Source organism: Protopterus annectens, chromosome 10.part0 (assembly GCF_019279795.1).
Source record: "Protopterus annectens isolate FY-2018-M chromosome 10.part0, PAN1.0, whole genome shotgun sequence".
NCBI classification, from domain to species: Eukaryota; Metazoa; Chordata; order Ceratodontiformes; family Protopteridae; genus Protopterus; species Protopterus annectens.
In genome coordinates this window covers 347012303-347039524 of record NC_056744.1, presented here as the reverse complement: position 1 = coordinate 347039524, position 27222 = coordinate 347012303, and the positions used below count along the sequence as shown (strand labels likewise).

The following is a 27222-nucleotide window of genomic DNA, read 5'->3' as shown; positions in this document are numbered from 1 at the left end:
CTGTCAGCAGATTACTCTATACCATGACATGGCATATATAACACACCTTATCTGTGGAAATCCTGCCATTACCCAAACAATTGTTAACCAGCCATCATTATGCATTTCAAACATGTACATAGCCAGCACACATCATGGTACTGCAGCTGTTCTGCCTTTTATTGCAAAGCATTTGTTACTGCACTTGAGCTCAAAACCCGTTTGTTTTACATTAAGAGGGTTGTTCTGCACTCTGGTGGGAGCAGAGAGATGATTCAACCTGTCTGAGTTGGGAACTGTTGGTGGAAGGCTTGTTGTGGGTTTACCTGATTGGCATGAGGGCTTAATTGTGTAAAAGTCTTTCATTCTGCTGGTATAAAAGGTTATATGTGCCTTGTATATAAGTAAACATCTCCAGTTTAAAAACCTCTGTAGGAAATGTTCTCCATAGTCTCCCAGTGTTCATAGTTGCTCAAAGAGCTGCCAGTTTGTGCAGAGGACAGCAGCACTACAGGTCATCTAATAGTATACAACTAAACACTCTCACTTAGACCTTTTAGCGACTCTCTCCTACTCCTTCCCATTTACTAACGATCTGGTATAATGGATAGGCACTTCCCTGTCATCTCTGTTTCTGGCCTGGTGGATTTGGGCATCCTGAGGTAGTATGGTAACTGCTTTGTGTTCACTGACAACCATTTAATTTTAGAACATACAAACACAGTGTGAGAGAGATGTAGATACACAATGTTACTGGAGGCAAAGCTCTCACATACACTCATGGAAAATGCAAACCAGGTTGTTAGCATTACACCAAAACACTCACTACCAACACAAGGCAACAAACACATAGATCCACATATGTGGAGGTACTTGCTTGCAATCTACCCAAACCTCCAAGGTCTCCTAAAAGCATCGCTCAGTGGCCCTGCACACACTCAAAAAAAGATAGCACCTCATAAAACACATAACTCTGAAAATCATAGTAGCCCAACTTCTAACACACCACACAGTCAAACATTCTAGTTATTCAGGATTCCATTATAAGACATATTGATATCCCCCTTACTAGGCTCAACAAGGAGAATATTACAGTGAGCTGTATGTTTGGAGCCATGATCCACCAGATCACTCATCCATTTTAAACCACAAGTACCAGTATGACACAGTTGTAGTCCATGTGGGCGTAAATGACCTAAGATGTATCTCACTGGACTATATGAAGAAAGACATGATGGAGCTCTCTGAATATGTGTCCCATGTGGATATGAATCCAGCCTTGGGTAGCATCCTGTCTTCACCAATGATGATGCCACAGTACCAGCAAAAAATTATTGACTTCAATAATTGGTTAGTTTCTGGTGTCACAACAAGGGGATCCAACACCTGTCAGCCTGGGGAGACATGATCAACAAACCACGATGCTTTGCCAGAGATTGTTTCCATTTGTCACCACTTAGCTTCCAGATACTGGCAAAAACTTTATCTACCTCAACAGTGCCTTTTTTAGGTTGTGCCAAGTTGTTAAACCATCCAGCATAACAAAAATCACTCACAACTACCTAAAGATACTGCTACTCAACCCTATGAGTTTAAATAAAAAAACAACACTCCCTGGAAGCACTCCTCACCCTGGAGAATGCAGACATATGTGCAGCCATGGAAAATGGTTCAGAACCATGGAAATCACCCAGCTCTAAAAGGCTACAATGCCTTTCATATATTTCTATTCCCCTCAGCTCTGAATAAAACAAAGGGAAGAGGTCTCTCAGTGTTCATAAAGGACAAGTACACTGCTAGACTGGTCCAAAAACACAACTTGCATGTGCTGCTCCATGCCCAACTAACCATATGTGCAACCCACTGTCATATCCTTGCTACAGATCCCCTAACATGAGTCTGGAAAACCACACCTCCTACCTAAACCTTTTGGAATCTCTTAATATTTAGCCTAACACCATACTTATGGGTGACTTCAACTATACCTCCATAAACCGCGAAACATATATGACCCATAATTCACTTGTTCAGGGGTTTTTGGCCTTTGTCAATACAAACACCCTGGAGCAAATAATTAGCTCCCCAAGTAGAGGTACAAATATCCTAGACCTGGTACTCACAAACATGGGGGATGCTGCTCCCTCCCATGCATTAACTCCTCACTAGTAAGTTCTAATCACAAAATGATCTCCTTTAGTATTAAAACTAGCCTAGAACCCCCCCCCCCCATCAAACCCCAAACCTGTTAAGAACTTTACTAAGGTCAATTACCTCAAACTAAGTAGCAGCTTATTAAACTTCCAAGCCCCTCCAAACCTAGATGAAACTGAAACCTACTTTGAGCGTTATAAAAAAAGCACTGTACAATGACATTCATAGCTGCATAGAGGAGGCAGTACCTGTTTGAGTCAAACCTATAATTACTGGCAAAAATAAACCAGCCTGCTGGACCCCCTAGCATAAATAGGCTATTCAACAAAAGGAAAAAGATCTTCTCCAAAGCCAAGAAGGAACAGACAAAACAGTGTAAAAAGACACTCACCAGTCTAAACAAACACATTAGAGAGATGGTCAAATCTGCCAAAGCAAACTATGGGGCAAAGATACCCTTCCAGGTAAAAGATAATCATGAGGCTTTTTTAAATTATCTTCTTAACCTCAGGGGAAATGCTCAGCAATGTGTCAAGTTAATCATGAACAGTAACACTCACACCCAGCCCGCTTCAGTAAATCAGATATCCTTGCAAATTATAATACTGATAGCACACCCCTAAAAGTAGACCCAGTGGAGAGGGCCCTAGGAACACAGATAGACAGTAACCTAGACTTTGACCACCAGGTAGCTACAGTAGTAAGGAAATCCTTCTGTGTGGCTCAACTTATAAGTTAAGGCAGGGCATCAAGATCAAAGGAAGTCATAGTGCCATTGTACTTGACCCTCATCATAATCGAGTACAATGCTCCTTTCTGCATGTACCTAACCAGACACTTAGACCAACTGGTGCAGACCCAGAGGTTTCTCACTAAAAAAATACAAAGTGTAAGACACGTGTCTTATGCAGACTTACTAAAGGCCCTATACCTTTACCATCTCATATCAATTACTGAGAGGGGACTTATGCCTGACCTACAAGGCATTCTCTGATCCAGCCCTGATGAAAATTTACATATTCAGAAGAAAAATTATACAAGGGTTATGCTTTCCATGGACCTGAACCTTATTTTTTACTCTAACAGAACTTACTGGAGAGGCAGAGTCATATCCCAAAGGTTATCTCATCTATGGAATAAACTTCCAGTCTTCAAAAAACAAAGCCCATTCCTCACTACCTTCAAAAGAATTTGGATAAATGGATGGGGAACTGTAAATTCACTGCTGGGGTACTGTCCATGTCCCTTATGGACAGAGGCAGTCTGTAAAATGACTCAGGGCTCCAACACCCAAAGACCCACTACCTCAATATTACCCCATCCTATATCTGGGGCATTAAGATATATATTGTCATATCCTGGGTATTATTGGCTAAGCTTGTAAAGGCGCATGTGCCATTAGCCTAGTAATGACCTATGAACCTATGAAAAAACAAACAAAAAAAGGCACAGCTTATCAATGCTTTTCAAATACCCAACTTACTAAAAAAAAAAAAGTACATGTACAATATATTGCAAAAGGAACACAGTTTCCTTTTGCAATCCTTGAAACAAAACCCTATCACCACATTCAAACCAAACATTTTTGAACAGTGGTGGTGTTACAGAAAGGGTTTTTCTAAGGTAAGATGTAGGTTGGGGTTATGATCAGGGTCAGGAGAAGCATGAGTGTCTGCATGCATTAGTAAGGGTGGGCTGGGAGGGTTTGCTGCTGGAGGTATATAAAATACTTACGCTCTGCTGTCATTGTTGAATGACGTAAACGGGTTTTATGGGAAGCAATAGTATAATAAGATATTCTGAAGATATGTGACCAGAAATGAAGTAAGTACACAGAGGATATACCCTAATGGTGAGACCGAGACAACAAGCAGCTTTCTATTAGTACACAGCTTAGGGATGCCAACACTTAATTTGATTATTATCCAAGAATCTATTATATCTATCACACGGACCCTGGGAACTACTACCCCATTAGCCTGACAAGCCTGGTCTGCAAGGCCATGGAAAGTATCATCATGGAACTCATAAACAAAGACATTGGTAATCTCCAAACTCTGGACGCTACCCAGTTCGGGTTGGTAAAAGGCAGATCATGTCTCCTAAACCTGATTGACTTCTTTGAAGCAGTCACCAAAGCTGTAGATGAGGGTAAGGTGGTTCACACAGCTTATCTCGATCTTGCCAAGGCTTTCAACACCATCCCCCACTCTGGAATTATAGATAAGCTCACTAAACTAGGTATAAATCCCTATGTCACACGATGGGTTGCCAACTGGCTCACAGACAGAACCCACACTGTGAAAGTAGCAGACTCCAAATCCGACTTCAGACCAGGGACAAGTGGAGTACCACAGGGTTCAGTCCTGGGTCCTCTCCTGTTTGGTATCTACTTCTCTGAAGTACAGGCTAACACAGAAGGTCTTTGGCTAACAAAGTTTGCAGATGACTGCAAACTAGGAGCCATAATCAAAACTCCTAATGATGTGGACATACTACAAAAGGGCCTCACTGAGACAGATGCCTGGTGTCAAAGCCATGGCCTGAAGCTCAATGCCAAAAAGTGTATTGTCATCCCCTTTGGTAAAAACTCTGTACCCATGAACTACCACATAAGTGGTAGTCTACTTAATGCCAAAAGTGTGATGAGACCTTGGGACACAGGTGGACAGTAATCTCTCCTTTGATAATCACATCACTACAGTGGTCAGAAAATCCTTCTACGTGGCTCACCTCATCACAAAAGGTTTCTCATCCAGAAAAAAAAGAGGTCATTGTTCCCCTCTACTCATCACTCATTAGACCCATTATAGAGTACAATGCCCCTTTTGGTATGTACCTCACAAGACATCTACAACAACTGGAAAGGCCACAGTAATACCTCACAAAGAGGATTACTGGCCTCAAACAGATGCCCTATGCAGACCGTCTCAAAAAACTCCAGCTTTACTCCATCGCATATCGCCTACTCAGAGGCGATCTCTGTCTAACATACAAAGCTATGTCAAACCCAGAGCTGTTGGACATGCTCCACTTAAAGAAATCCCAATCCCTCCGAGCTATACGCTCTAGGGACCTAAACCTTGTCACCACAATAAACAGAACATGCTGGAGGGATAGATTCCTGTCCCAGAGACTTCCCATACTCTGGAACAGACTACCTATCTATGTCAAGCAGAGCTCCTCATTAGCACTCTTCAAGAAAAGTCTTGATGATTGGATGGGAGATAGGAAATTCACCCCAGGGGTCACTTCTGTGGCTCTGCTCGACAGTGGCACAGGAAAATAATTTTCTTGGGTGACGAAAGCCAGGGTACATTTTTGGCTAGGCTTATATAGGCCCTAGGGCTAATAGCCTAGTACCTACCTATGAACATAACTGTGATAATATTTTCATATTAGTTTATCTAAGTTATCTAAGTTAGCACTATTTATTTCCAGTGTAGGGATTCTTCTTCTTTTGGCGGAATATACAATTTTAATTATGTTACATTTTCCATATTCTGTATGGTTATATAGTGCAGCCAACACACATGTAATGCACATAAAAAATAGCTGTAGTACTACAGGGAGCAATGTTAGTGTGTGTGTGTGTGTGTGTGTGTGTGTGTGTGTGTGTGTTTTGTGTGTGTGTGTGTGTGTGTGTGTGTGTGTGTGTGTGTGTGTGTGTGTGTGTGTGTGTGTGTGTGTGTGTGGTGTGTGTGTGTGCGTGTGTGTGTGTGTGTGTGTGTGTGTGTGTGTGTGTGTGTGTGTGTGTGTGTGTGTGTGTGTGTGTGTGTGTGTGTGTGTGTGTGTGTGTGTGTGTGTGTGTGTGTGTGTGTGTGTGTGTGTGTGTGTGTGTGTGTGTGTGTGTGTGTGTGTGTGTGTGTGTGTGTGTGTGTGTGTGTGTGTGTGTGTGTGTGCGTGTGTGTGTGTGTGTGTGTGTGTGTGTGTGTGTGTGTGTGTGTGTGTGTGTGTGTGTGTGTGGGTTTGTGTGTGTGTATGTGTGTGTGTGTGTCTGTGTGTGTGTGTCTGTGTGGTGTGTGTGTGTGTGTCTGTGTGTGTGTGTCTGTGTGTGTGTGTAATGTTGTGAAGTTGCAAGCTCTATGCTTATAGAAGGACCGATCTTGTCTCCTCAACCTGATTGACTTCTTCGAATCAGTCTCCAGAGCCATGGACAAGGGTAAGGTGGTCCACACAGCCTATCTAGACCTTGCCAAGGCCTTTGACACCATCCCCCACTCTGGAATCATAGATAAACTTACTAAGCTGGGCATTAATCCCTACGTCACCCAATGGGTTGCTAACTGGCTTACTGATAGAACCCACACTGTAAAAGTAGCCGACTCCAAATCCAGCTCCAGACAAGTGACAAGTGGAGTACCTCAGGGTTCAGTCCTGGGACCGCTCTTGTTTGGCATCTACTTCTCTGAAGTACAGGCCAACACTAAGGCACTCCAGCTAACAAAGTTTGCAGATGACTGCAAACTGGGAGCCATTATTGAATCCCCAAATTATGTGGATACTCTACAAAAAGGCCTTACAGAAACAGATGGTTGGTGCCAGAGCCATGGGCTCAAGCTCAGTGTCAAGAAATGTATAGTTATCCCCTTTGGGAAAAAACATGTATCCGTGAATTACCATATAGGTGCCAGTATACTAAACACCGAAAGTGTGATAACAGACTTAGGGACACAGGTGGATAGTGGTCTCACCTTCAATAACCACATTGCCACAACAGTCAGGAAATCCTTCTATGTGGCACACCTCATCACTAAGGGCTTTTCATCCAGAAAAAAGGAGGTGATTGTCCCACTGTACTCATCCCTCATTAGACACATTATAGAATACAACGCCCCATTTGGTATGTACCTCTCAAGACATCTGCAACAACTGGAAAGGCCGCAGAAATACCTCACTAAAAGAATCACAGACCTAAAGCAGATGCCCTACGCTGACCACCTTAAAAATCTCCAGCTATACTCTGTCACATATCTTCTACTCAGAGGCGATCTCTGCTTAACATACAAGGCCATGTCAAACCCAGAGCTGTTGGACATGCTACAATTAAAGAAATCCCAATCCCTCAGAGCCACATGCTCCAGGGATCTAAACCTTGTCATCACAATAAACAAAACATGCTGGAGGGATAGGTTCCTGACCCAGAGACTCCCCAGACTCTGGAATAGATTGCCCATACATGTCAAGCAGAATGCCTCTTTGGCCCTCTTCAAAAGGAACCTTGACGATTGGATGGGAGAAAGGAAATTCACCCCGGGGATCACGTCAGTCACCCTGCTAGACAGGAGTCCAGGGAAGTAAATAGTGTGGGAAGAAATAGCCAGGGAATTGTTATGGCTAGGCTTGTATAGGCCCTAGGGCTGATAGTCTAATACCAACCTATGAACCTATGAACCTATATTTGCAGTTTATGTGAAGTGATCATAACTATAACATTATAGCACTATTCTCTATATCTGGGCTTATTTTGTACATCAGCCACTTTATAAAGCTGGTTGTTAGCTTGGCATTTAATTATACCTGAGCTCACAACAAGACAGAGAGAGAGAGAGAGACACTGCCATATGCCAAGCATAAGAGTTTTAGTTAACATTATATATCCTTGCACTACAATATAGCGGTAATAAAGTGCACTCTGAATGCGCATTAGGATATGATGATGTTAACAAAATGTGTAGTATACGTATCTGACATGGGCTTATGGGTAATATGGAAACCATAGCTGAACACATTTCTATTGCAGCTCTGTATCCACATATAAGACATTCAAGTAGGTGTATGAATTGTAACAGCTTTACATTAAACCGCTTGCCAAACCACTTTTTTGCTAAAAAGGCAGAAAAAGACCTTAAGTAACACAAAGAATGAATCTCCACAATATCTCTACCTGTGATATAACAGCACAAAGCCCTTTTGACCCCAGACTCACAGTTTCTCTAGAGAAGATAAAGCTTTCCCTAGAACATATTATAATGCCATAATGTGTGTTGCACATTGGCTGCTACATCATACAGACTACATGATGACATCATACAGAATACATGATGAGTATATTTTAATTACCTGTGTATGTCACTGCTGTTAGTACATTTTATGACGTGTTTACTGTTACATGGTCATAAAACATTTCTATTAGTATGTAACAAACATGAATAACTGGGTAATGTGCTAATTGCAACTGGGAAAGGTATTTTCCCACTTTCCTGCTCATATAAGTACATTTTTTCAGTGATAATGCCTTTCATGTGATAAGAGGTATTATAGCTGCTGGTGCTGTATAGCTGCTATGCCTGTCATGTGATAAGAGGTATTATAGTGTTGGTGCTGTATAGCTGCTATGCCTATCCTGTGATAGGAGGTATTATAGCTGTTGGTGCTGTATAGCTGCTATGCCTATCATGTGATAAGAGGTATTATAGCTGCTGGTGCTGTATAGCTATCATGTGATAAGAGGTATTATAGCTGCGGGTGCTGTATACCTGCTATGCTGTCATGTGATAAGAGGTATTATAGCTGCTGGTGCTGTATAGCGGCTATGCCTGTCATGTGATAAGAGGTATTATAGTGTTGGTACGGTATAGCTGCTTTGCCTATCATGTGATAGGAGGTATTATAGCTGCTGGTGCTGTATAGCTGCTATGCCTATCATGTGATAAGAGGTATTATAGCTGCTGGTGCTGTATAGCTGCTACGCATATCATGTGATAAGAGGTATTATAGCTGCGGGTGCTGTATACCTGCTATGCTGTCATGTGATAAGAGGTATTATAGCTGCTGGTGCTGTATAGCTGCTATGCCTGTCATGTGATAAGAGGTATTATAGTGTTGGTGCTGTATAGCTGCTATGCCTGTCATGTGATGTGAGGTATTATAGCTGCTGGTGCTGTATAGCTGCTATGCCTATCATGTGATAGGAGGTATTATAGCTGTTGGTGCTGTATAGCTGCTATGCCTGTCATGTGATGAGGCATTATAGCCGCTGGTGCTGTATAGCTGCTACGCATATCATGTGATAAGAGGTATTATAGCTACGGGTGCTGTATATCTGCTATGCTGTCATGTGATAAGTGGTATTATAGCTGCTGGTGCTGTATAACTGCTATGCCTGTCGTGATAAGTGGTATTATAGTGTTGGTGCTGTATAGCTGCTATGCCTGTCATGTGATAAGAGGTATTATAGCTGCTGGTGTTGTATAACTGCTACACCTGTCATGTGATAAGAGGTTTTATAGCTGCTGGTGCTGTATAGCTGCTACACCTATCATGTGATAAGAGGTATTATAGCTGCTGGTGCTGTATAGCTGCTATGCCTATCATGCGATAAGAGGTATTATACATGCTGGTGCTGATCAGGAGGGGTATATCAGTGCATTGTTACAGTTTCACAATCCACTGCATTACTAGTGTGTCTCAGCACCTACTGACATAATATTACCCATTGATTAAATGTACATTGTTTAATCACACATATGCTGATACAGCTCACATTACAGCATATTAAAAATAGTCATATGTGCAGCCAGGCAAGACCATACTGTCCGGTACTCTAATTCTGATATGCTAGGCATATCTGCAAAGTCCATATTTCTGCAGCTCCACTAACTTCCTCACTCTGCTGATAAGTCCTGCATCACATGCATATTTCTCTGCAAGATATATTTGGCATATCCATGAAGATTACATGGGTTGGGACAACTTTTGTCGATGTGTTTTTCCACTAAGTCATCCTCTGCCTGAAAGTTCATTTATTCAGTGTCACTCAGGTGATTAACCCCTCTGTGCTGTGGTCACCAGCTGCATGTAGGTGGACAGTGCCACTCGGGTGAGTAAGCCCTCTGCACTGGAGGCACCAGCTGGATGCAGGCGGAGAGTGAACCTGGGAACCGTCATTTACAGTCACATTAGTTAGCTTGAAACAGTGCTAGGAGGCCCTACTGCTATGTGCTAGTTTCATACTGAAGGCAATTTTCAACTATTAGGCATGGTCCTCTCATTAGGTGTGTCTCTGCCCCCTCCTAAAGTGACTATAGCCCCTCATAGTCTGCCTATTCACCTAGACAAACTGCCATTCCTGTTTCTGATCTAGACCAAGGCTCACAGCCACAAAAAACAACTGCCTCACTCCAATGTATTGTCATTATCCCCTCCCTCAAATAGAGGTGAGCAGCCATAACTTCATAATTCCAACCCCTCCAGCTCCTACAGGTGCTTGGGGGTGCATAAATGTACCCAGGTCTGGGTCATTGTCAGAGCCTCTTCCTTCTACACTAATGTAACTGGTTTGCTCTGCAAGACTCGCAGACTTTGGTATGTAGGATTAGATCAGCAAGTTATGTATTTTGCAGAGTATAAGATTCCAAAACATTGCATGCTAAAGAGGCCCTTTGTTGATGGATGGCATTGGAGAATTGAATATAGTGGCCAGTTTGTCATATCTGCAGTACTCTGATACGTACATATCTGAGACTATTAAGTGTACACAGGGAGATAGTGTAGGTGCCTAATACCAGGATATGTCCACTTTTCTATTACATCACATCTGCTAGACGATGTTACTTTTTATGTCTGTGTTGTATATGTTCACAACTATAGTGCTCCTGCCATGTTCTTGTTGAGGAACACTTTTGCATGGAAGATGCCACCTGTATGTTGTGAAACTGTCTAGGCTTGTGAGGTTTCCTTTGGCAACTGTTTACTGTAGACTGAAATGCTTCCACTATAATGCTTGAGGGTACTTATGGATATTTTTATATATATATAACTATGGCTAAGTAGTGTTCACAGAATAGATAGCTGTTTGTTGTATGCATTTGTCCATGGTAATATGCTATATTCCATTACCACATGTAACAGTTTTGCACTTTTGTGTTTGTGGACATGCGAGCATATAATCAGGCAAGCAAAGACAGCATACACTGCATTACTGCATTAGATAATAATCTATTTTATCAGATATGAGGACTATTTGTTACATTGCCTGTTTAATTGCTCCAAAAACGTTGGAGTACAATAGTGTAAGAATTTTTGGAATTCTCACTTGTGTATGTGAACATATAACTGCAATGTAGTAAAATTAACATACACTGCATTAGTCCACTAGATAAAATCCTGCCTTGTCAATATTACTATTCTGCACATCACTCATGAATACTGTTTGTTGAATTGCCCCTTTAATTATTCTAGAGACTTTGGAGTACTTTGGCTTTAGACTTTTCATAATTCCACCGTGTAACAGAACTTTTGATTCTTCCCTTTTTGGTTCCTCCTGTTGATGTTAGGCTTTAGGAGATATAGATACCTTATCAGATTTTGAGTATTTTTATGACAAGTGTTTAACTGTATCATTACATTTATTTATTTATTTATTTTGTTAACAAAGATAGAACTTTAATCCAGTGTTTGTAAAAGCTGAAACTTGGTAACAAACATACAGAAGTAGTTAGGTTCTATTTACAAATGTTATACAGTTGTAATAAATTGTATTTAATACATAATGAAACATATAGAAGTAGTTAATCACTATTTACAAATGTTATACAGATGTAGTAAACTGCATTTAGTACATAAGCACAGTTCTTATTGTACAGTTGTGAGAATGGAAATGGAACAAACAGAAGTATAAATTTAAATATTTACAAGTCGCTCAAGTAGCATGCATGCAAAGAATCAGAAGGGATCACAGAAGAATATTTTATAACAGAAATGATATTGCAGATCAAACAATGCAGATTAAGGTGTTAAGTATAAAAGCCAACATGGTGGGAGGGCTGTTGCGTGTGAATGGGAAAAGTGGTATGGGGGCATAATTGTGGTAAGGAGGAGTTAAGTGATGGAGATGTGTGACAGAATTATTTATTAATTGCAGTGGCTGTTGACAAGGGCTGAGTTTAGAGAAACGAAGAAGAATCATAGTCTTTGGTTAAGATGTTGCTGGAAAAATAACAAAATTCAGAAATCCTCACCCTAAGTTGGACCTAGGCAATACAAAGTTAAGGATCTCTATATTCATGAATTCTCAAAGATTAAAAAAAAAATAATAAAACATTTTTCTTTTTTGATACCTGCTGCAACATGTCAATTAGGGTAAATGACAGGGCCTGCAAGAGGTGCAAAGGAGGGAGTGAGCAGGAGGAGGAGGAAGAGGCAAAGAGACACAGTAAAGGAACGCTAGCAAAGAGCAAAAAATACAGTGAGGTCAGCAAAGGCCACAGCTGAAAGGGTGTAACAGAAGGGATCAAGAAGGGAAACAAAGGCTTTTTTAGGTACACGGCAGAAAGAAGGAAGGGAGGAACTGCACAGAATTGGCTAAACTAACAGACTAATGACAAGGCAGAGACACTGAAAGAAGACCTTTTTCATTTTTCACAAAGAAAAGGAAGTGCTATGCTGGGAGGGAGGACAGCCTGGGGAAAACAGAGGACGGCAGTAGAACAGAAAAGGAGGACACACAGGAGGACCTGATTATACTTAGGGAACGTAAAGTACAGGGATGACATTGGATACCTCCCAGATTCCTTAGAAATCTGGCCAGAGCATTGACAGAAACCCTGACAGAGATCTTCAATAAATCATTGGCTGGCACAGAAGTGCCTGAAGACTGGAACATAGCAAGTTTTACCCTTGTGAGAGGAGCATAAAAAAAATCCAGGGTACTTCAGGCCTGTTAGGGTAGCAGCAGTGATAAGGAATGTCATGGAAAGAATATGGAATGGAAGGTTTGGAGCACTGATAGAGCAAAATATTCTTTAGAGCGGCAACCAGCACTGGTCCCAGCCAGAAGAAGCTATCAGTTAAACCTGTTCCAGTTTTATGACTGCATTCCAGGTGAACTTGGCACAGCAAAAGTATTGAATGCTGCCTACCCGGGCTTCATCTAGGCCTTTGACTTGGTCCTGGATAGAAGGCTAATAGGAAAATTGGAAGAGGTGGGGGGAGATCTGGATTAAGGACCTGGATAGCTGCATGGTTGAGTGGATGGATACAATGATGTGGTGAGATGGACAACATCAGGAATTAAGACCATGATAAGTGGAGTACTGCAGGGGTCCTCCCTGCATCTAGTGCTCTTCATTTTGTTTTGCCTCAGTCATATCTGAGGGAATAGAGAACAGAATCAGCCTGTTTGCTGATGACATAAAGTTAGGTGCAGCAGGGGAAGATGGGAGGAGGAGGAGGGTAACCACGGCTATGGAGAGGCTGGACAAGTGGGCAGAAAAGAAGTAGTTCAGGTTCAGTATAAACAAAAACAAAACTACTGCAGTGGAGTCACAACAGCTGTGCTGTGAGCTATCAGCTGGGAGGAACAGACGTGATGGCAACTGAGCAGGAGAATGATCTGGAGGTGTTGGTTATACATGAGTTTGCCACCAAGAGCAGACTGAGAGGGCAGTGACATCACTAAACAGAATGCTGGTGTGTATCCTCAGGGGTTTAGACTGCAGATGCAAAGACCTAATACTACCACTGCGCCAGACCTTGGTCAGACCACATCTTGAGTAAGTACCCCATCCAGTTCCTGGACCATATAAGGAAAGGTACATCACGCTGTCGGAAGAAATCCTAAGGAAAACTACCAGAAAGGTCAGTGCGATGGAGGAAAAAGGACATGACCAAAGGTTAGGGGAGCAAAAGCTCTTCTCACATTATACCAGACATGATGGGGTACAGGATATTGGTGTAGGAGATCATGTCAGAAAGATGTGAAGGAATCTTCCCAAACAGGAAGGAGAGAAGGGGAAGACAGACACAGGTGAAATGTTGTCCTGGCCAAAGATTCCTTAGAATCATGAAAGTACTTTTTCATAGAAAGTGTTATAAATCTATGCAATGGATTACCAGAATGGGTGGTAGAAAAGGAATCCAATGGATTTTAAGGTAGGACTGAAGGGGAGCAATAATGTTTGATGCACTTAAAAAGGCAGATTAGACAGGTTTATCATTTCTTTGTTATATGAAGTGAATGTAATGTAACATACTCCAAGCAGAATATTCCATTCATCCAACAGTCAGTAAAGCAGAGGTCAGTAAAGGAAGCACATGATGCTGTCCATCTCTGCTGCCATAACACACAATGCAGAGATGCTGGATATATTGCCAGGTAGAAACATGTCTTTACTGGTGTGTACACTAAAATAAGTGCACATTCTGCTGACTGCATTGCATATGTGTCCATGTATTCAGTAACACAGGAAATCAGTCCCTTAAATCAGAGATATTAGAAATGGAAGACTGTGCCTCTTACTGCAGGGCCTGTGTTGTTGGAGGAAGCAGACATTGGTATGCAGAAGTGAACTCAATGACAAGTGAGCATGTCAAGAATTACTCTACAAGGTGATGAGAGGTGTAAGTAGAAAGTTTTGCAGCCAGGGCTGTCTCCCGATCTGGTGCTCTTCCCTCCCTCAACTTTAACTTGAAGAGCAAAAGCTGTAGCAAACTTTATTCCACATAAGAAATACAACTGCACTTCAGTGCAGACTGCAAATGCAATACCAATATTTATTTCTAAATGCTGGTATGCACTGAAGACCAATCAACATCTGCTGATTGTGCTTTACCTAACAGTTTGCCCCAGGTGGCTGCCCCTTTACCCCACCCTGACTATGTGACAAATGGTGGTCACACTTCTAATTTGAGGAAAATGTTTCTTTTTTCTGCAAAAAGAGCATTAAGGAGCATCAAATTATGACAGAAGAGAAGGAATGACAGGGAGATCACCTAGAGATATAGTGGAAGAAAGTGCTGAATTCTGAATGTCCAGTATAGGCCTGCTTGGCTTATATCTCTCCACTTGAAATATATGCTGAGGCAGTAATATAGCTAGGATGGGGTGAAAGAAGCACTTGCTCTGGGCACAAAATGCTGGGGGGGCATGATCAGTCAATCCCAATCTCTCTTTAGTGCAATACATTTGTAGCAGGCAGTTTGCTACATTTTAAAATAAAAAAGGATTTTTTTTTCTTTTTTCTGCTTTTTTTCAGTAAAAATGTGAGGAAGGAGGGTAGGGGCCAGGGCACAGAAACGGGACCCGAATGACTAGGACAGGAGGGGGGGAGTGCTACTTCATGGGACCAGCAGAGGGTGCTGTTTGAGCCAGCTACACTTCTGTGCAGAGGATTCTGGGAACATGATACCATGAATGTGGAACTATTGGTATATCAGGTACGACCTGCAGCAGCTGTGCATATGGAGCCCCAGTCAGTAGGAACCAAGAAAAACATGAGAATTAGCAAGCACATCAAAGAATGGGAAGCTAAATAGTGTTACACAATACAAAGAACAGTCAATTAAAAAACAAAGAATGCAATCATCAGAACCATAAAAATCAGCATCAGCAGCACAGGAAAGGTTTTTTGCTGTTTTTCCACTTCCACACAACGGGTCATTGTTGCCTTGAAAACCCGGTCCCACTGTGTCATGACTGCCTTTTCAGCTCCACTCCACTTGCCTGGCCCAGTTAGGCGATACTGATATGGGGTACAAGAATCAAAGAAAACCTTCCAGGCAAGTCTTGGATTCCGATAAAAGAGCTCCAGCATCTTTGGTTTTGCACCAAAAGCTTCAGCGATCTCATCCATATAGTTAATGTAGTCTACTTGAAGAGTGTGACGCTGAGTGCAGACATACCTGTAAAAGAAGACAGTTTTATTAAAATCGAAATATCCAAATAAAGAAAAATAAACATTTCCAGACAACATTACAGCAAATCATTCCACACATTATAACCAGACACCCCCAAAACAAGACAGAGTCCATTTTTATATATGACAGCTATGAATAAGACTATTATTTTTAGCCCCTTTACTCTCCCTCACCCCTCAGAGTGCCTGTAGGCTTTACCTTGTTACCTGAGATAGTATGGCTTGGAACACTGAAAAATGGAAATGAACTGGCATTCATGCCCGCTGATATCTTAATCATTTTAAAGTTTCCTCCTGTTTGTTTTGTTTTTTTTTTGCTTCCTGCACAAAGAATGAGATTTCAGTCTCATAGAATTTTAGGCTCAGTTGTCATGTTTACAACCCATTCATCTTCAAGAAACTGGATTGTTGTAGCCCAGAAGTTAATGACTAATGTCTTATTGTAAAGTGAAGCTTATTCCATAATGCTGGAAAGTGTAAAATGTACCTGTTATGTTTTTTTCTGTTATATATATTTAACTTTAGTATTGCTTCCGCACCCTTGTGTTAGATCCCTTAGTGATGTGCTCCAGGAAAAGACTTTCAAAGTGAGCAAGCTCAGATACTGGCTTATAGAGTAGGCAGATACCAGAAGCATAGCTGGCTCAGCCAACCCCCTGTGCCAGTACCATGAACCAGCACCCTACCCTCTCAGTTCTTCAACTTGCAATTAACTTATTACATATAGATCCATACCCCCTCCCAGCTCTTCCACTGAACAGCAAAAAAAAGCATGTTAATGTAATTAACTGATCACTAGAGTTAGATCCACATCCCCAGTTCTTCCATTGAAGATGCCCTTTTACACTGGAGGCCCGAGGAGAAAAGCTCCAAGGGTTCATATTTAATTAAATCAATATGTTTGAGACATGGATACCAAAATTCACCTCGAGAGTGAAGCTTTCGAAAATGGAATCTTTCCATCCATGTTGAGAACACATAATAAGTGAATGTGATTGGTGTGACCGAATAATAATTCTTTGCAGTGCATAGAGCTTTATCTGCTCCATACACTACAGGTTACATGAAAAAGAAAAGTGAAGGAGTCCAATACATTTTGCCATCTTTGAAAGCCTTTCAAAGTTGGTAAAACACTTAACATAGCTAAACAGACAGCAGGTAGAAATAAAGTGTCCCTCAGAGCTTTAAAACCTGTCGGATACTTCATTCTGCCATATGTTTGTTTATACAGGTGGCAGAGGGAATCATGTAACAGATTGTTAAGCTCTTTTACCTTTGCTGCTGTTTTTCCCTAATGTGAACCCAGATATTATCAGCACTTAGAGGTGCTTAACAAGCTTTTGTTAAACACTCATACATTCAGTTAACATTGGGTGTCATGTTAGGGATGTCTGAAAAGTTGTTAACTAATGTATCTTTTTCCCCTATTTTATAATGTAATCGTGGTACCTCATGCATTATAGAGAGGATTGTAATCAGATTGTTGATCATAATGTTGTTAATATGTTCAAGTGGATTCCAAGAAATTCACCTCAAGAGAAAAGCTCTTTGCTGCAAATTCAAGAAATTGATTCCATGAAACTCCTCAAGAGTTAAACTCAAGAGGTGAATTTCTCAGAAGCCAAAATATCAAACTGCCATATGCACTTAAGTCACTCCACAAGTACAAATATGACTGTCATTATCTATGTTGGAGTGAATGACTTAAGACGTACCTCCCTGGACTACATGAAAAGAGACATGGAAGAGCACTAGGATCACATGGCCAGGCAGGTATGACCCTAGCCCTGAGTAGCATCCTGTCTTCTCACAGAATGATACCACAGTATAAGGACAAAATGATTGACTTCAACAATTGGCTAAGTTTCTGATGTCATTCAAAGGGGATCCAGTATCTGCCTGGGACGACATGATCGAAACCACGATGCTTTGCCAGAAATGGTCTGCACCTGTTGCCCCTGGGCTTCAGGATACTGGCTAAGGCTCTTGCCACCCCTATAGTGCCTTTTTTAGGCAAGGCTCAAAGGACAAAACCACCACTGTAACAGGTACAAGTATGCAAAATCTGAAGATAATGCTACTCAATGCTAGAAGTCTAAACCTCAAAATGCACTCTCTCGAGGCTCTCCTAAAAATGGAGAACATCGATATCTGTGCAGTAACTGAGACCTGGCTCAAAGCTCCAGAGAGCACCACTGCCATACCAGGCTACAACTCTTACCACACACTTTTCAGCCACCAAACAAGGACCGAAACACTAAATGTGGAGAAGTGTCCATATTCACCAAAGATATTCACACCTCTAGGCTAGTTGCCCAACACAATGCATCCGAAATTCTCCAGGTGCAACTAACACTAGGTAAGACTGCAATCCAAATTGTAGCTTGCTACAGATCCCTCACCATGCCCCAAGATTCTCACTACACTTTTCTAAACATACTGGAAAATATTAAGATACAACCAAAGACCCTAATACTGGGTGATTTCAACTACCCTGCCATTAACTGGGAAAACTACTCACGTACCAATGTCTTTGCCCAACGGTTTTTGTAATTCATAAATTCTAACACCCTGGATCAACTAATCCATAGTCCCACCAGGAGCTCCAATATCCAGGATCTGGTCATTACCAACATGGGAAATCGATGCTCCACACCAGTTGTCATCCCCCTCATTGGTTAGGTCTGACCATAAGCTAATCACCTTTGACATCCACATCTCACTCCCACCCCCCAGTAAGGAAACATCCATAAAAAACTTCTCCAATGCCAACTTCATGCTACTCAAGTCAGAAGTGACAAACTTCATGACACCCATGCAGACGGGAACTGAAAATTCGACTGCCGAATCCTGCACTAAAGCACTGTACAAGCACATCCACTCGTGCATGAATCATGCTTTCCCAAATAGAACCAAGATGCTCTCCTCCAAAAAAGGAAGCAAATCCGGTGGTCCCATGTCATAAACAAACTATACAACAAAAGGAAGAAACTGTTGCAGAAAAGAGAAAAATCCCAGGATGCAAAAAGCTCCCTTACCAGCCTCAGTAAGAAGCTGATACCCCTCATAAAGTCCTCCAAAGCTAGTTACGAAAATAAAATTGCCAAAGATTCCAAAGACAACCACAAGGCATTCTATAGCTATGTCAAAAATCTAAATGGCAATGCTCAGATCTGCTCTGAGCTACAACAAAATGGCATTAAATATACTGATCCCAAGGATATTGCCAATATCCTGGTAGATTGGCAGATCAATTCAGTGCCAACTTCACACCCTTCTCACCCCCTAAAGGGTCCATCACAATACAAAAAGACTGCCAAATTCTGGTAATCACGGCCACACAGGTAAAAACTGCACTCTCCACACTAAGAATACAGCATCCATGGGACGATCTGACATCCCCGGCTGTGTACTACATGAACTACAAAATGAACTGGCACCTCACCTAAGTATCATGTTTAATCATAGCCTCACCTCAGGCTTCATGCCCACTGAGTGGTGCACAGCTACAGTTATCCCACTCTACAAGGGGGGATCCGCCTTGGATCCTGGGAACTACCGTCCCATCAGTCTGACAAGCCTGATCTGCAAGGCCATGGAATGTATTATTGTGGAACTTATAAACAAAGACATTGGCAACCTTCAAACACTGGACCCCACCCAGTTTGGGTTCGTGAAGGGCTGATCGTGTCTCCTGAACCTGACTGACTTCTTTGAATCACTCTCCAGAGCTGTGGATGAGGGTAAGGCAGTCCACACAGCCCATCTGGACCTTGCCAAGGCCTTCAACACCATCTCCCACTCTGGAATCATAGATAAACTTACTAAGCTGGGCATTAATCCCTACATCACTCGATAGGTTGCCAACTGGCTTACTGACAGAACCCACACTGTAAAAGCAGCCGACTCCAAATCCAGCTCCAGACAAGTGACAAGTGGAGTACCTCAGGGTTCAGTCCTGGGACCGCTCTTGTTTGGCATCTACCTCTCTGAAGTACAGGCCAACACTGAGGGACTCTGGCTAACAAAGACTGCAGATGACTGAACTGGGAGCCATTACTGAATCCCCAAATGATGTGGATATTCTACAAAAGGGTCTTACAGAAACAGAAGCTTGGTACCAGAGTCATGGGCTCAAGCTCAATGCCAAGAAGTGTATAGTTATCCCCTTTGGGAAAAACCATGTACCCATGAATTACAACATAGGTGGCAGTACACTAAACACCAAAAGTGTGATAAGAGACTTAGGAACACAGGTAGACAGTGGTCTCACCTTCGATAACCACATCGCCACAACAGTCAGGAAATCATTCTATGTGGCACACCTCATCACTAAGGGCTTTTCATCCAGAAAAAAGGAGGTCATTGTCCCACTGTACTCATCCCTCATTAGACCCATCATAGAGTACAACGCCCTATTTGGTATTTACCTCACAAGATATCTGCAACAACTGGAAAGGCTGCAGAAACACCTCACTAAAAGAATCACAGGTCTAAAGCAGATGCCTGTGCTGACCAACTATAAAAACTCCAGCTATACACTGTTGCATATCGTCTACTCAGAGGCGATCGCTGCTTAACATACTAGGCCATGCCAAACCCAGAGCTGATGGACATGCTACACTTAAAGAAATCCCAATCCATCAGAGCCACTTGCTCCAGGGACCTAAACCTTGTCATCACAATGAACAAAACATGCTGGAGGGATAGGTTCCTGACCCAGAGACTCCCCATACTCTGGAATAGACTGCCCATACATGTCAAGCAGTGCGTCTCCTTGGCCATCTTCAAAATAAACCTTGATGACTGGATGGGAGATAGGAAATTTACACCGGGGATCATGTCAGTCACCCTGCTAGACAGGGGTCCAGGGAAGTAAATAGTGTGGTAAGAAATAGCCAGGAAATTGTTATGGCTAGGCTTGTATAGGCACTAGGGCCGATAGCCTAGTACCAACCTATGAACCTATGAACCAAAGATAAGATTGGAGACCAAATTATAAGTCTTTGTAATACATGGAGAGTTTTAGTAGTCGGCACAGTGATGCAGCGGTTACGTTGTCACCTCAAAGCAAGAGGTTTGATTCTTGGCCGGGGTGCCTTCTGTGAGGAGTCTGCATGTCCTCCCTGTGTTTGTGTGGGTTTCCTGCAGGTACTCTGGTTTCCTCCCATGTTACAAAGACATGCATCTGCAGCATTTCTCCCCGGGCCTCCACTGAAAAAATTCTTCATTCCAAGTGGGACTTTCCCAGTAAACAAATGTTAAATAAATAAAATAAATAAGTAAATTAGTAGTCCTGATGTCTTACTAGTTAAAAATGGTGTGGTACAAAGAGAGATAAAGGCCTGACTATGACCCGCACTACCAGAGTACAGTTAGCAGTTTAAATAATGGAAGAGCCAGGCAGGCAAGGTAGGAGTGAGCAGCACACACTGGCTTACCTACCCTGGGGAGGGACTGCTGGTCTGTTGGATGTTTCAGCATTGGCCATGAAGCAGGGATAAGTTTGGAAAATGTTTAGGTACTGATGTCAGTGGTGGGTGGGGAAGGAAAAGATATATTGGGGAGTGATTACAAACAGTTCCTGGTGAGGAAGAAAGGTAGGGCAGAGCAAGGAGAGTATAAAGGTAATGATGTCAGGGGTGAGTGGGAATGGGGGATAGGGTAGAGCGGGCCAGCAGTGGGTCTCCAATGAAGACAATCAGTGAAAATGTAAAGCAAAATGATAAGTACGAGTAAGAAAACACTCTACAAGACAGAGAGTTAAGAAAGTTTAGATTTGTTAAGAATATTGCAAAAGCAGTAAATGAAGTGCTGGAAAAAGTAAATATGCAACCAGAAAAGAATAAGTAAGGAAGCCAAGAGCAGGTTGTGGTAGAACACTTTTAGGAAAAAGCATGTAGAAGTCAAGAGTTAAGAATCTCAGACTAAATTAGGCAACTACAATACACATGAAAGACTCTGAGGAACTGTCAACTACAATACACATGAAAGACTCTGAGGAACTGTCAACTACAATACAAATTAAAGACTCTGAGGAACTGTCAACTACAATACACATGAAAGACTCTGAGGAACTGTGAACTACAATACACATGAAAAACTCTGAGGAACTGTGAAGCATCGGAACTAGGAAGAACAGAAAGGAAGCAGCTGAAGATAATGAGCGAAAAGAAAGGGAAGAACTGCAGAAAGAGACTCCTGTCAGATAGGAGCTTCGAATACTTACCAGATGGGGAAAATGTAGCAAAGATATTCGCTGACAAGAGAGCTGGTAACGTAAATGAGAAGAGACAAGGATTTAGTAACAAAGGACAGATTTAATAGCTGCCAGAGGATCTAATGCTCTAAGGAGAAAGTAAGAGACAGACAAGCAGCAGAAGTAGCAGCTGTAAGAAGGCTGTACCAGTGATCAAGAATTGTAGCAGTGAAAAAGATAGAGAGAGAGCGATACATAGAAGCAGCAGTCCATCTACTATAACAGATAAAAACTGTGTGAATGCCAGCCTGATCAGTGTAATCAAAGTAAAATAAAATTCCCAAGCAAAGAATTCCTTTAAACGGGTATATGACCTTCCACAGGTCTCTGGTTCAGGGCAGAACAAGACTTCTTGGCAAAGCTACTCACATTAAGAAATAAATGAAATTTCTAGATCTAAATCTTCCATTTTTCTAAGTTTCCATGATTTGAAGGGGTTCCTGGTGGTTGCAGATGGAGCATTGTTCCATGGGAAGTCATACTTTTCTACTTCCCGAGATGTATGTCTCCATGTGACGTCTGTGGGTTTGTCAGCATAGTGACAAGATAACACAGAGACAATGAATATATATGGTCTATCTACCACTTATTTTAGTGTGCAAACCACTTACAACAAAGTGTACCACATGACATCCAACTTCCGGTAGTTATCTCATTGCCATTTAAAATGGCCACCATTCCAAACTTGATCCAAGTGATCTCAAGAATCATTGTTTGCTTTAACTAAAGCAAAAAAGTGATTGCTCAAGACCATTGTGCACTGTTATGGGTACTTTCACCTTTCCTCAGAGTTTTTTATTTTTAAATTTTACACCTTCCCCAAAATTCAGACTGTAGAGTTCGTAGATATAATAGCAGGAGGTGGTGGGGTCTTGTCCATCTACCTATAGAGTAGAGGGGGCAGCTCCATGCAAACAAATAGTAAATAACTTTTGATTTGAGGTATCACATTACTCTGTATGTAACAGACAGCTTTCAGGATTGTTGAAGTGAGGATGTGTAATGCTAGTAATTGGGAGTCAAGACTTCATAATAGCAGTTTTAAAGTTATATACCACATATATAACTGTATCCCTGAATGATGCTGGTCCCTAACCACTGCATTTTACCTCTCCTATTAAAGCCACATTTAGGATGCCTTTGAGCATTTTTACTACAATTCTGTCACTTATTTAGCTCCAGCAATTTTTAAAATGATTTATGTCTTGGTTATAGCACAGCAATCTAAGACAATATTAAAGGGCCATAATGGCTGATGGAGTTGCAAGCCTAGGAATAAAGTGAAAAAACTGCCCATACAGGTGGACATATGACAGCTTAAAACTGAGCACAGCTGAATATGACTTGCATTACCTTGGAGATAATAAATCAAGAATACATCAGGCATTGCTGTACCTTGGAGATAATAACTCAGAGGTGAATTAGGGGTTGCTGTACCTTGGAGGTAATAACTCAGGGGTGCATTAGGGGTTGACAGACCTTGGAGATAATAACTCAGGGGAGCATTAGGGGTTGCTGTACCTTGGAGATAATAACTCAGGGGTGCATTAGGGGTTGCTGTACCTTGGAGATAATAACTCAGGGGTGCATTAGGGGTTGCTGTACCTTGGAGATAATAACTCAGGGGTGCATTAGGGGTTGCTGTACCTTGGAGATAATAACTCAGGGGTGCATTAGGGGTTGCTGTACCTTGGAGATAATGCAGGGTGCATTAGGGGTTGCTGTACCTTGGAGATAATAACTCAGGGGTGCATTAGGGGTTGCTGTACCTTGGAGGTAATAACTCAGGGGTGCATTAGGGGTTGACAGACCTTGGAGATAATAACTCAGGGGTGCATTAGGAGTTGCTGTACCTTGGAGATAATAACTCAGGGGTGCATTAGGGGTTGCTTTACCTTGGAGATAATAACTCAGGGGTGCATTAGGAGTTGCTGTACCTTGGAGGTAATAACTCAGGGGTGCATTAGGGGCTGCTGTACCTTGGTGATAATAACTCAGGGGTGCATTAGGGGCTGCTGTACCTTGGTGATAATAACTCAGGGGTGCAGTAGGGGTTGCTGTACCTTGGAGATAATGCAGGGGTGCATTAGGGGTTGCTGTACATTGGAGATAATAACTTAGGGGTGCATTAGGGGTTGCAGAACCTTGCAGATAATAACTCAGGGGTGCATTAGGGATTGTTGTACCTTGGTGATAATAACTCAGGGGTGCATTAGGGGTTGCTGTTCCTTGAAGATAATAACTCAGGGGTGCATTAGGGGTTGCTGTACCTTGGATATAATAACTCAGGGGTGCATTAGGGGTTGCTGTACCTTGGAGATAATGCAGGGGTGCATTACGGGTTGCTGTACCTTGGATATAATAACTCAGGGGTGCATTAGGGGTTGCTGTACCTTGGATATAATAACTCAGGGGTGCATTAGGGGTTGCTGTACCTTGGAGATAATGCAGGGGTGCATTAGGGGTTGCTGTACCTTGGAGATAATAACTCAGGGGTGCATTACGGGTTGCTGTACCTTGAGATAATAACTCAGGGGTGCATTAGGGGTTGCTGTACATTGGAGATAATAACTTAGGGGTGCATTAGGGGTTGCAGAACCTTGCAGATAATAACTCAGGGGTGTATTAGGGGTTGATGAACCTTGCAGATAATAACTCAGGGGTGCATTAGGGATTGTTGTACCTTGGTGATAATAACTCAGGGGTGCATTAGGGGTTGCTGTTCCTTGAAGATAATAACTCAGGGGTGCATTAGGGGTTGCTGTTCCTTGAAGATAATAAGTCAGGGGTGCATGCATTGGGGCCTGTTGCTTAAGCAGCTGGAACCATGAGAAAGACCTAGGATTAAATATTAACAGCTCCCCCAGTTCACCAGGCACAGACTATAAAGTAGCATCTAAGACCAAGAGGAGGGAAGGATACCTTCTGAGAGGAATGGAATCCAGTGACAGAAGACAGCTGTCCGATCTGTTTGCCATTGGTCAGGTTCAGCTGTTCTAATGCATACAATTCTAGAATCCATACTGGAAAAGGGTATCAAACTGCCAGAATTGTGCAGATAGAGTGTCAAAGGTAATCAGGGGTGCATGGGCTGGACTGTGAAAGAAAGCTGAGTGAAGTAGGACTCTGTGTTAGTGACTAAGAGGGATAGAGCTAAGATCTGAGTCCACCAGATCATTAAGGGAGAAAAGAAAGAAAAGGAATTTATGAAAAAAAAGAGAGAAAAGGTGGAGAGGAAATTACTATCAGAAAGTACAATTGTTAACTCAAAGTAAGGAAGTTCTGTCTTAATAGAAAAAGGGGTGGATTCACAATGTAATTTGTATTAGTTTCTGGAGGGAGTGCTATTTCAGTGATGGATTTAAGGCAGCATGGGGCAGATGGAGGCAGTTATGGTGGATGAACAGCTGCAGGGTGGTAATGGCATACAGTGTGCAAACAACAGCTACAAGCAGTCTTACTCTGATTGCAGAAATACTCTATGGTAACTGTGTATTAATTTGACACAGGCACATGTGGTCTTGATGTTTAAAACTCTCCTTTAATGCCATGAGAGTTTCCAGTAAGAAAACATCCCTGTAAGGGGGCACAGAGAATTGCCGTCTACCACCCAGCTCAGACTATGAGGCTACCAGACCTGAAAAATGGACATATGGAGAAAAACAAAATACAACAGATAAATAATTTGTACCTAGTCAGCGAGATGTGCTTTGCAGTGAGTCAACAAAAAAATAACAATCTTGTACTTTGTTTTGTTAATGAGGAATTTTCAGAAGATGTATGTGTGGCTAATTTAAGAATTTCACTTCGCATGAAAGAAAAAATAAGAAATGGAGCTCAGTTCATGTTGTAAGTGATACAGAGGGACATGGTTCGTCTTCTTATTTCTACTCATATTTATTTCTGGGTGAAAATGATATGTAATATATGGAGCAATTATCAGCCTGGAGATGTGCAATAATTTCCAGACTGGCAGCTGAGACTTCTAATGTTATCACCTCTAACAATATGATTAGAAACTGCATTGTGATGTCATGTGTGAAATCTCAGTTCAAGGGCCTGGCATAGTCGACGTGGCTATTCCTGAATACGATGTGAGAGTAAGACAACAGTGCTAATGAGGTGCAGCAGAAAGGACAAGGCATGCTAGTTCCCACGTGCAGTGCTGTCCAATGGCAGACCTATCATCACCTGTTAATTACCTACTCAACTAATAAAATGCAAAATGTTATTTTAGCAGTGGTGGTATTAGAAACGTCTACTAACAGAGTATTGTCAGTACAGATTGATCTACTCACATCCATCAACCACATTAAATTCTGAAAATATGAGGAGTTCTAACACAAAAAGCTATAATCTTAGTTTTACAGAATACAATTCTTGTCCACTGGAATCACACCTCAATGGCTCTATGTACATTTGATCATTAGATTTTTAAGGTACAAAGTTGATTACTTTTAAAGCAAATATTAATTTTTGTGTAAAAACCATTACTCTAAAACTGTTTCATTGTCTAAAAGTATAATTTTTAGGAACCCTCATTTGGATAAGCCTATCTTTAGAAATATCTTTCGAACCATTCCTTTCTAAGCATTGTAAGTATTTCCTATCAGATAAAATTCATTTTTTACCTTCTGGAAAGGTTATCCTGCTTCTTAGCAATATCTTCCATCATGGAACTCACTGATGGCAATTTTACTAACCCTGAAAAAGAAAAGAACCCCTTTGAATATGGCAAGGCAAAAACAGGAGTCTCTTGTTTTAACACAAAGGCAGGCAATGAACACTAAGGTGAAATGGAACAACTTAATATCCAGCATGTCACCATTATGGCTAAAACTGAATTGTAGTCACTCACAACAGACCTCCAAATTGCTCAGTGCATAAACTGTGTTAATTAAGAACATCCATTTTTCATATGATACCACAGCTGCACCCAGGGATCACCACCATCTTCTGTGTTAAGCCCCAGAAGATGAATTTTAATAACCACGTGTTTGACTCTTCCAAAGTGGAACCATACAAATATGAGTTATCTGTCCTAAGGATATCTTTCTTATAATGCTCATATCAAATACCTTAATCCATGTTACAACAATCTGCCAGAAAAGAAGGGGTGAAATGGAAAAGGTGTAAAATGCAGATATTTGTTTCTGTTCAGATACAGCCCAAACCATACATCTCAGCAACTTAAAG

At 41.7% G+C, this 27222-nt stretch overlaps 1 protein-coding gene across 1 annotated transcript in view; it reads right to left on the bottom strand.

Annotated features, from left to right (window-relative positions):
- Positions 1–13523: 13523 nt before the first annotated feature.
- LOC122813116 (flavin-containing monooxygenase 5-like) overlaps positions 13524–27222 on the bottom strand; it is a 263343-nt gene continuing 249644 nt past the window's right edge. Inside the window, exons 8-9 of the mRNA XM_044085249.1 lie at positions 26658–26730; positions 13524–15753 (exon numbers count right to left, since the gene is read on the bottom strand). Coding sequence (XP_043941184.1) covers positions 15414–15753; positions 26658–26730 — 413 coding nt within the window. The 3' untranslated portion in view covers positions 13524–15413. The remainder of the gene's footprint in view (positions 15754–26657; positions 26731–27222) is intronic.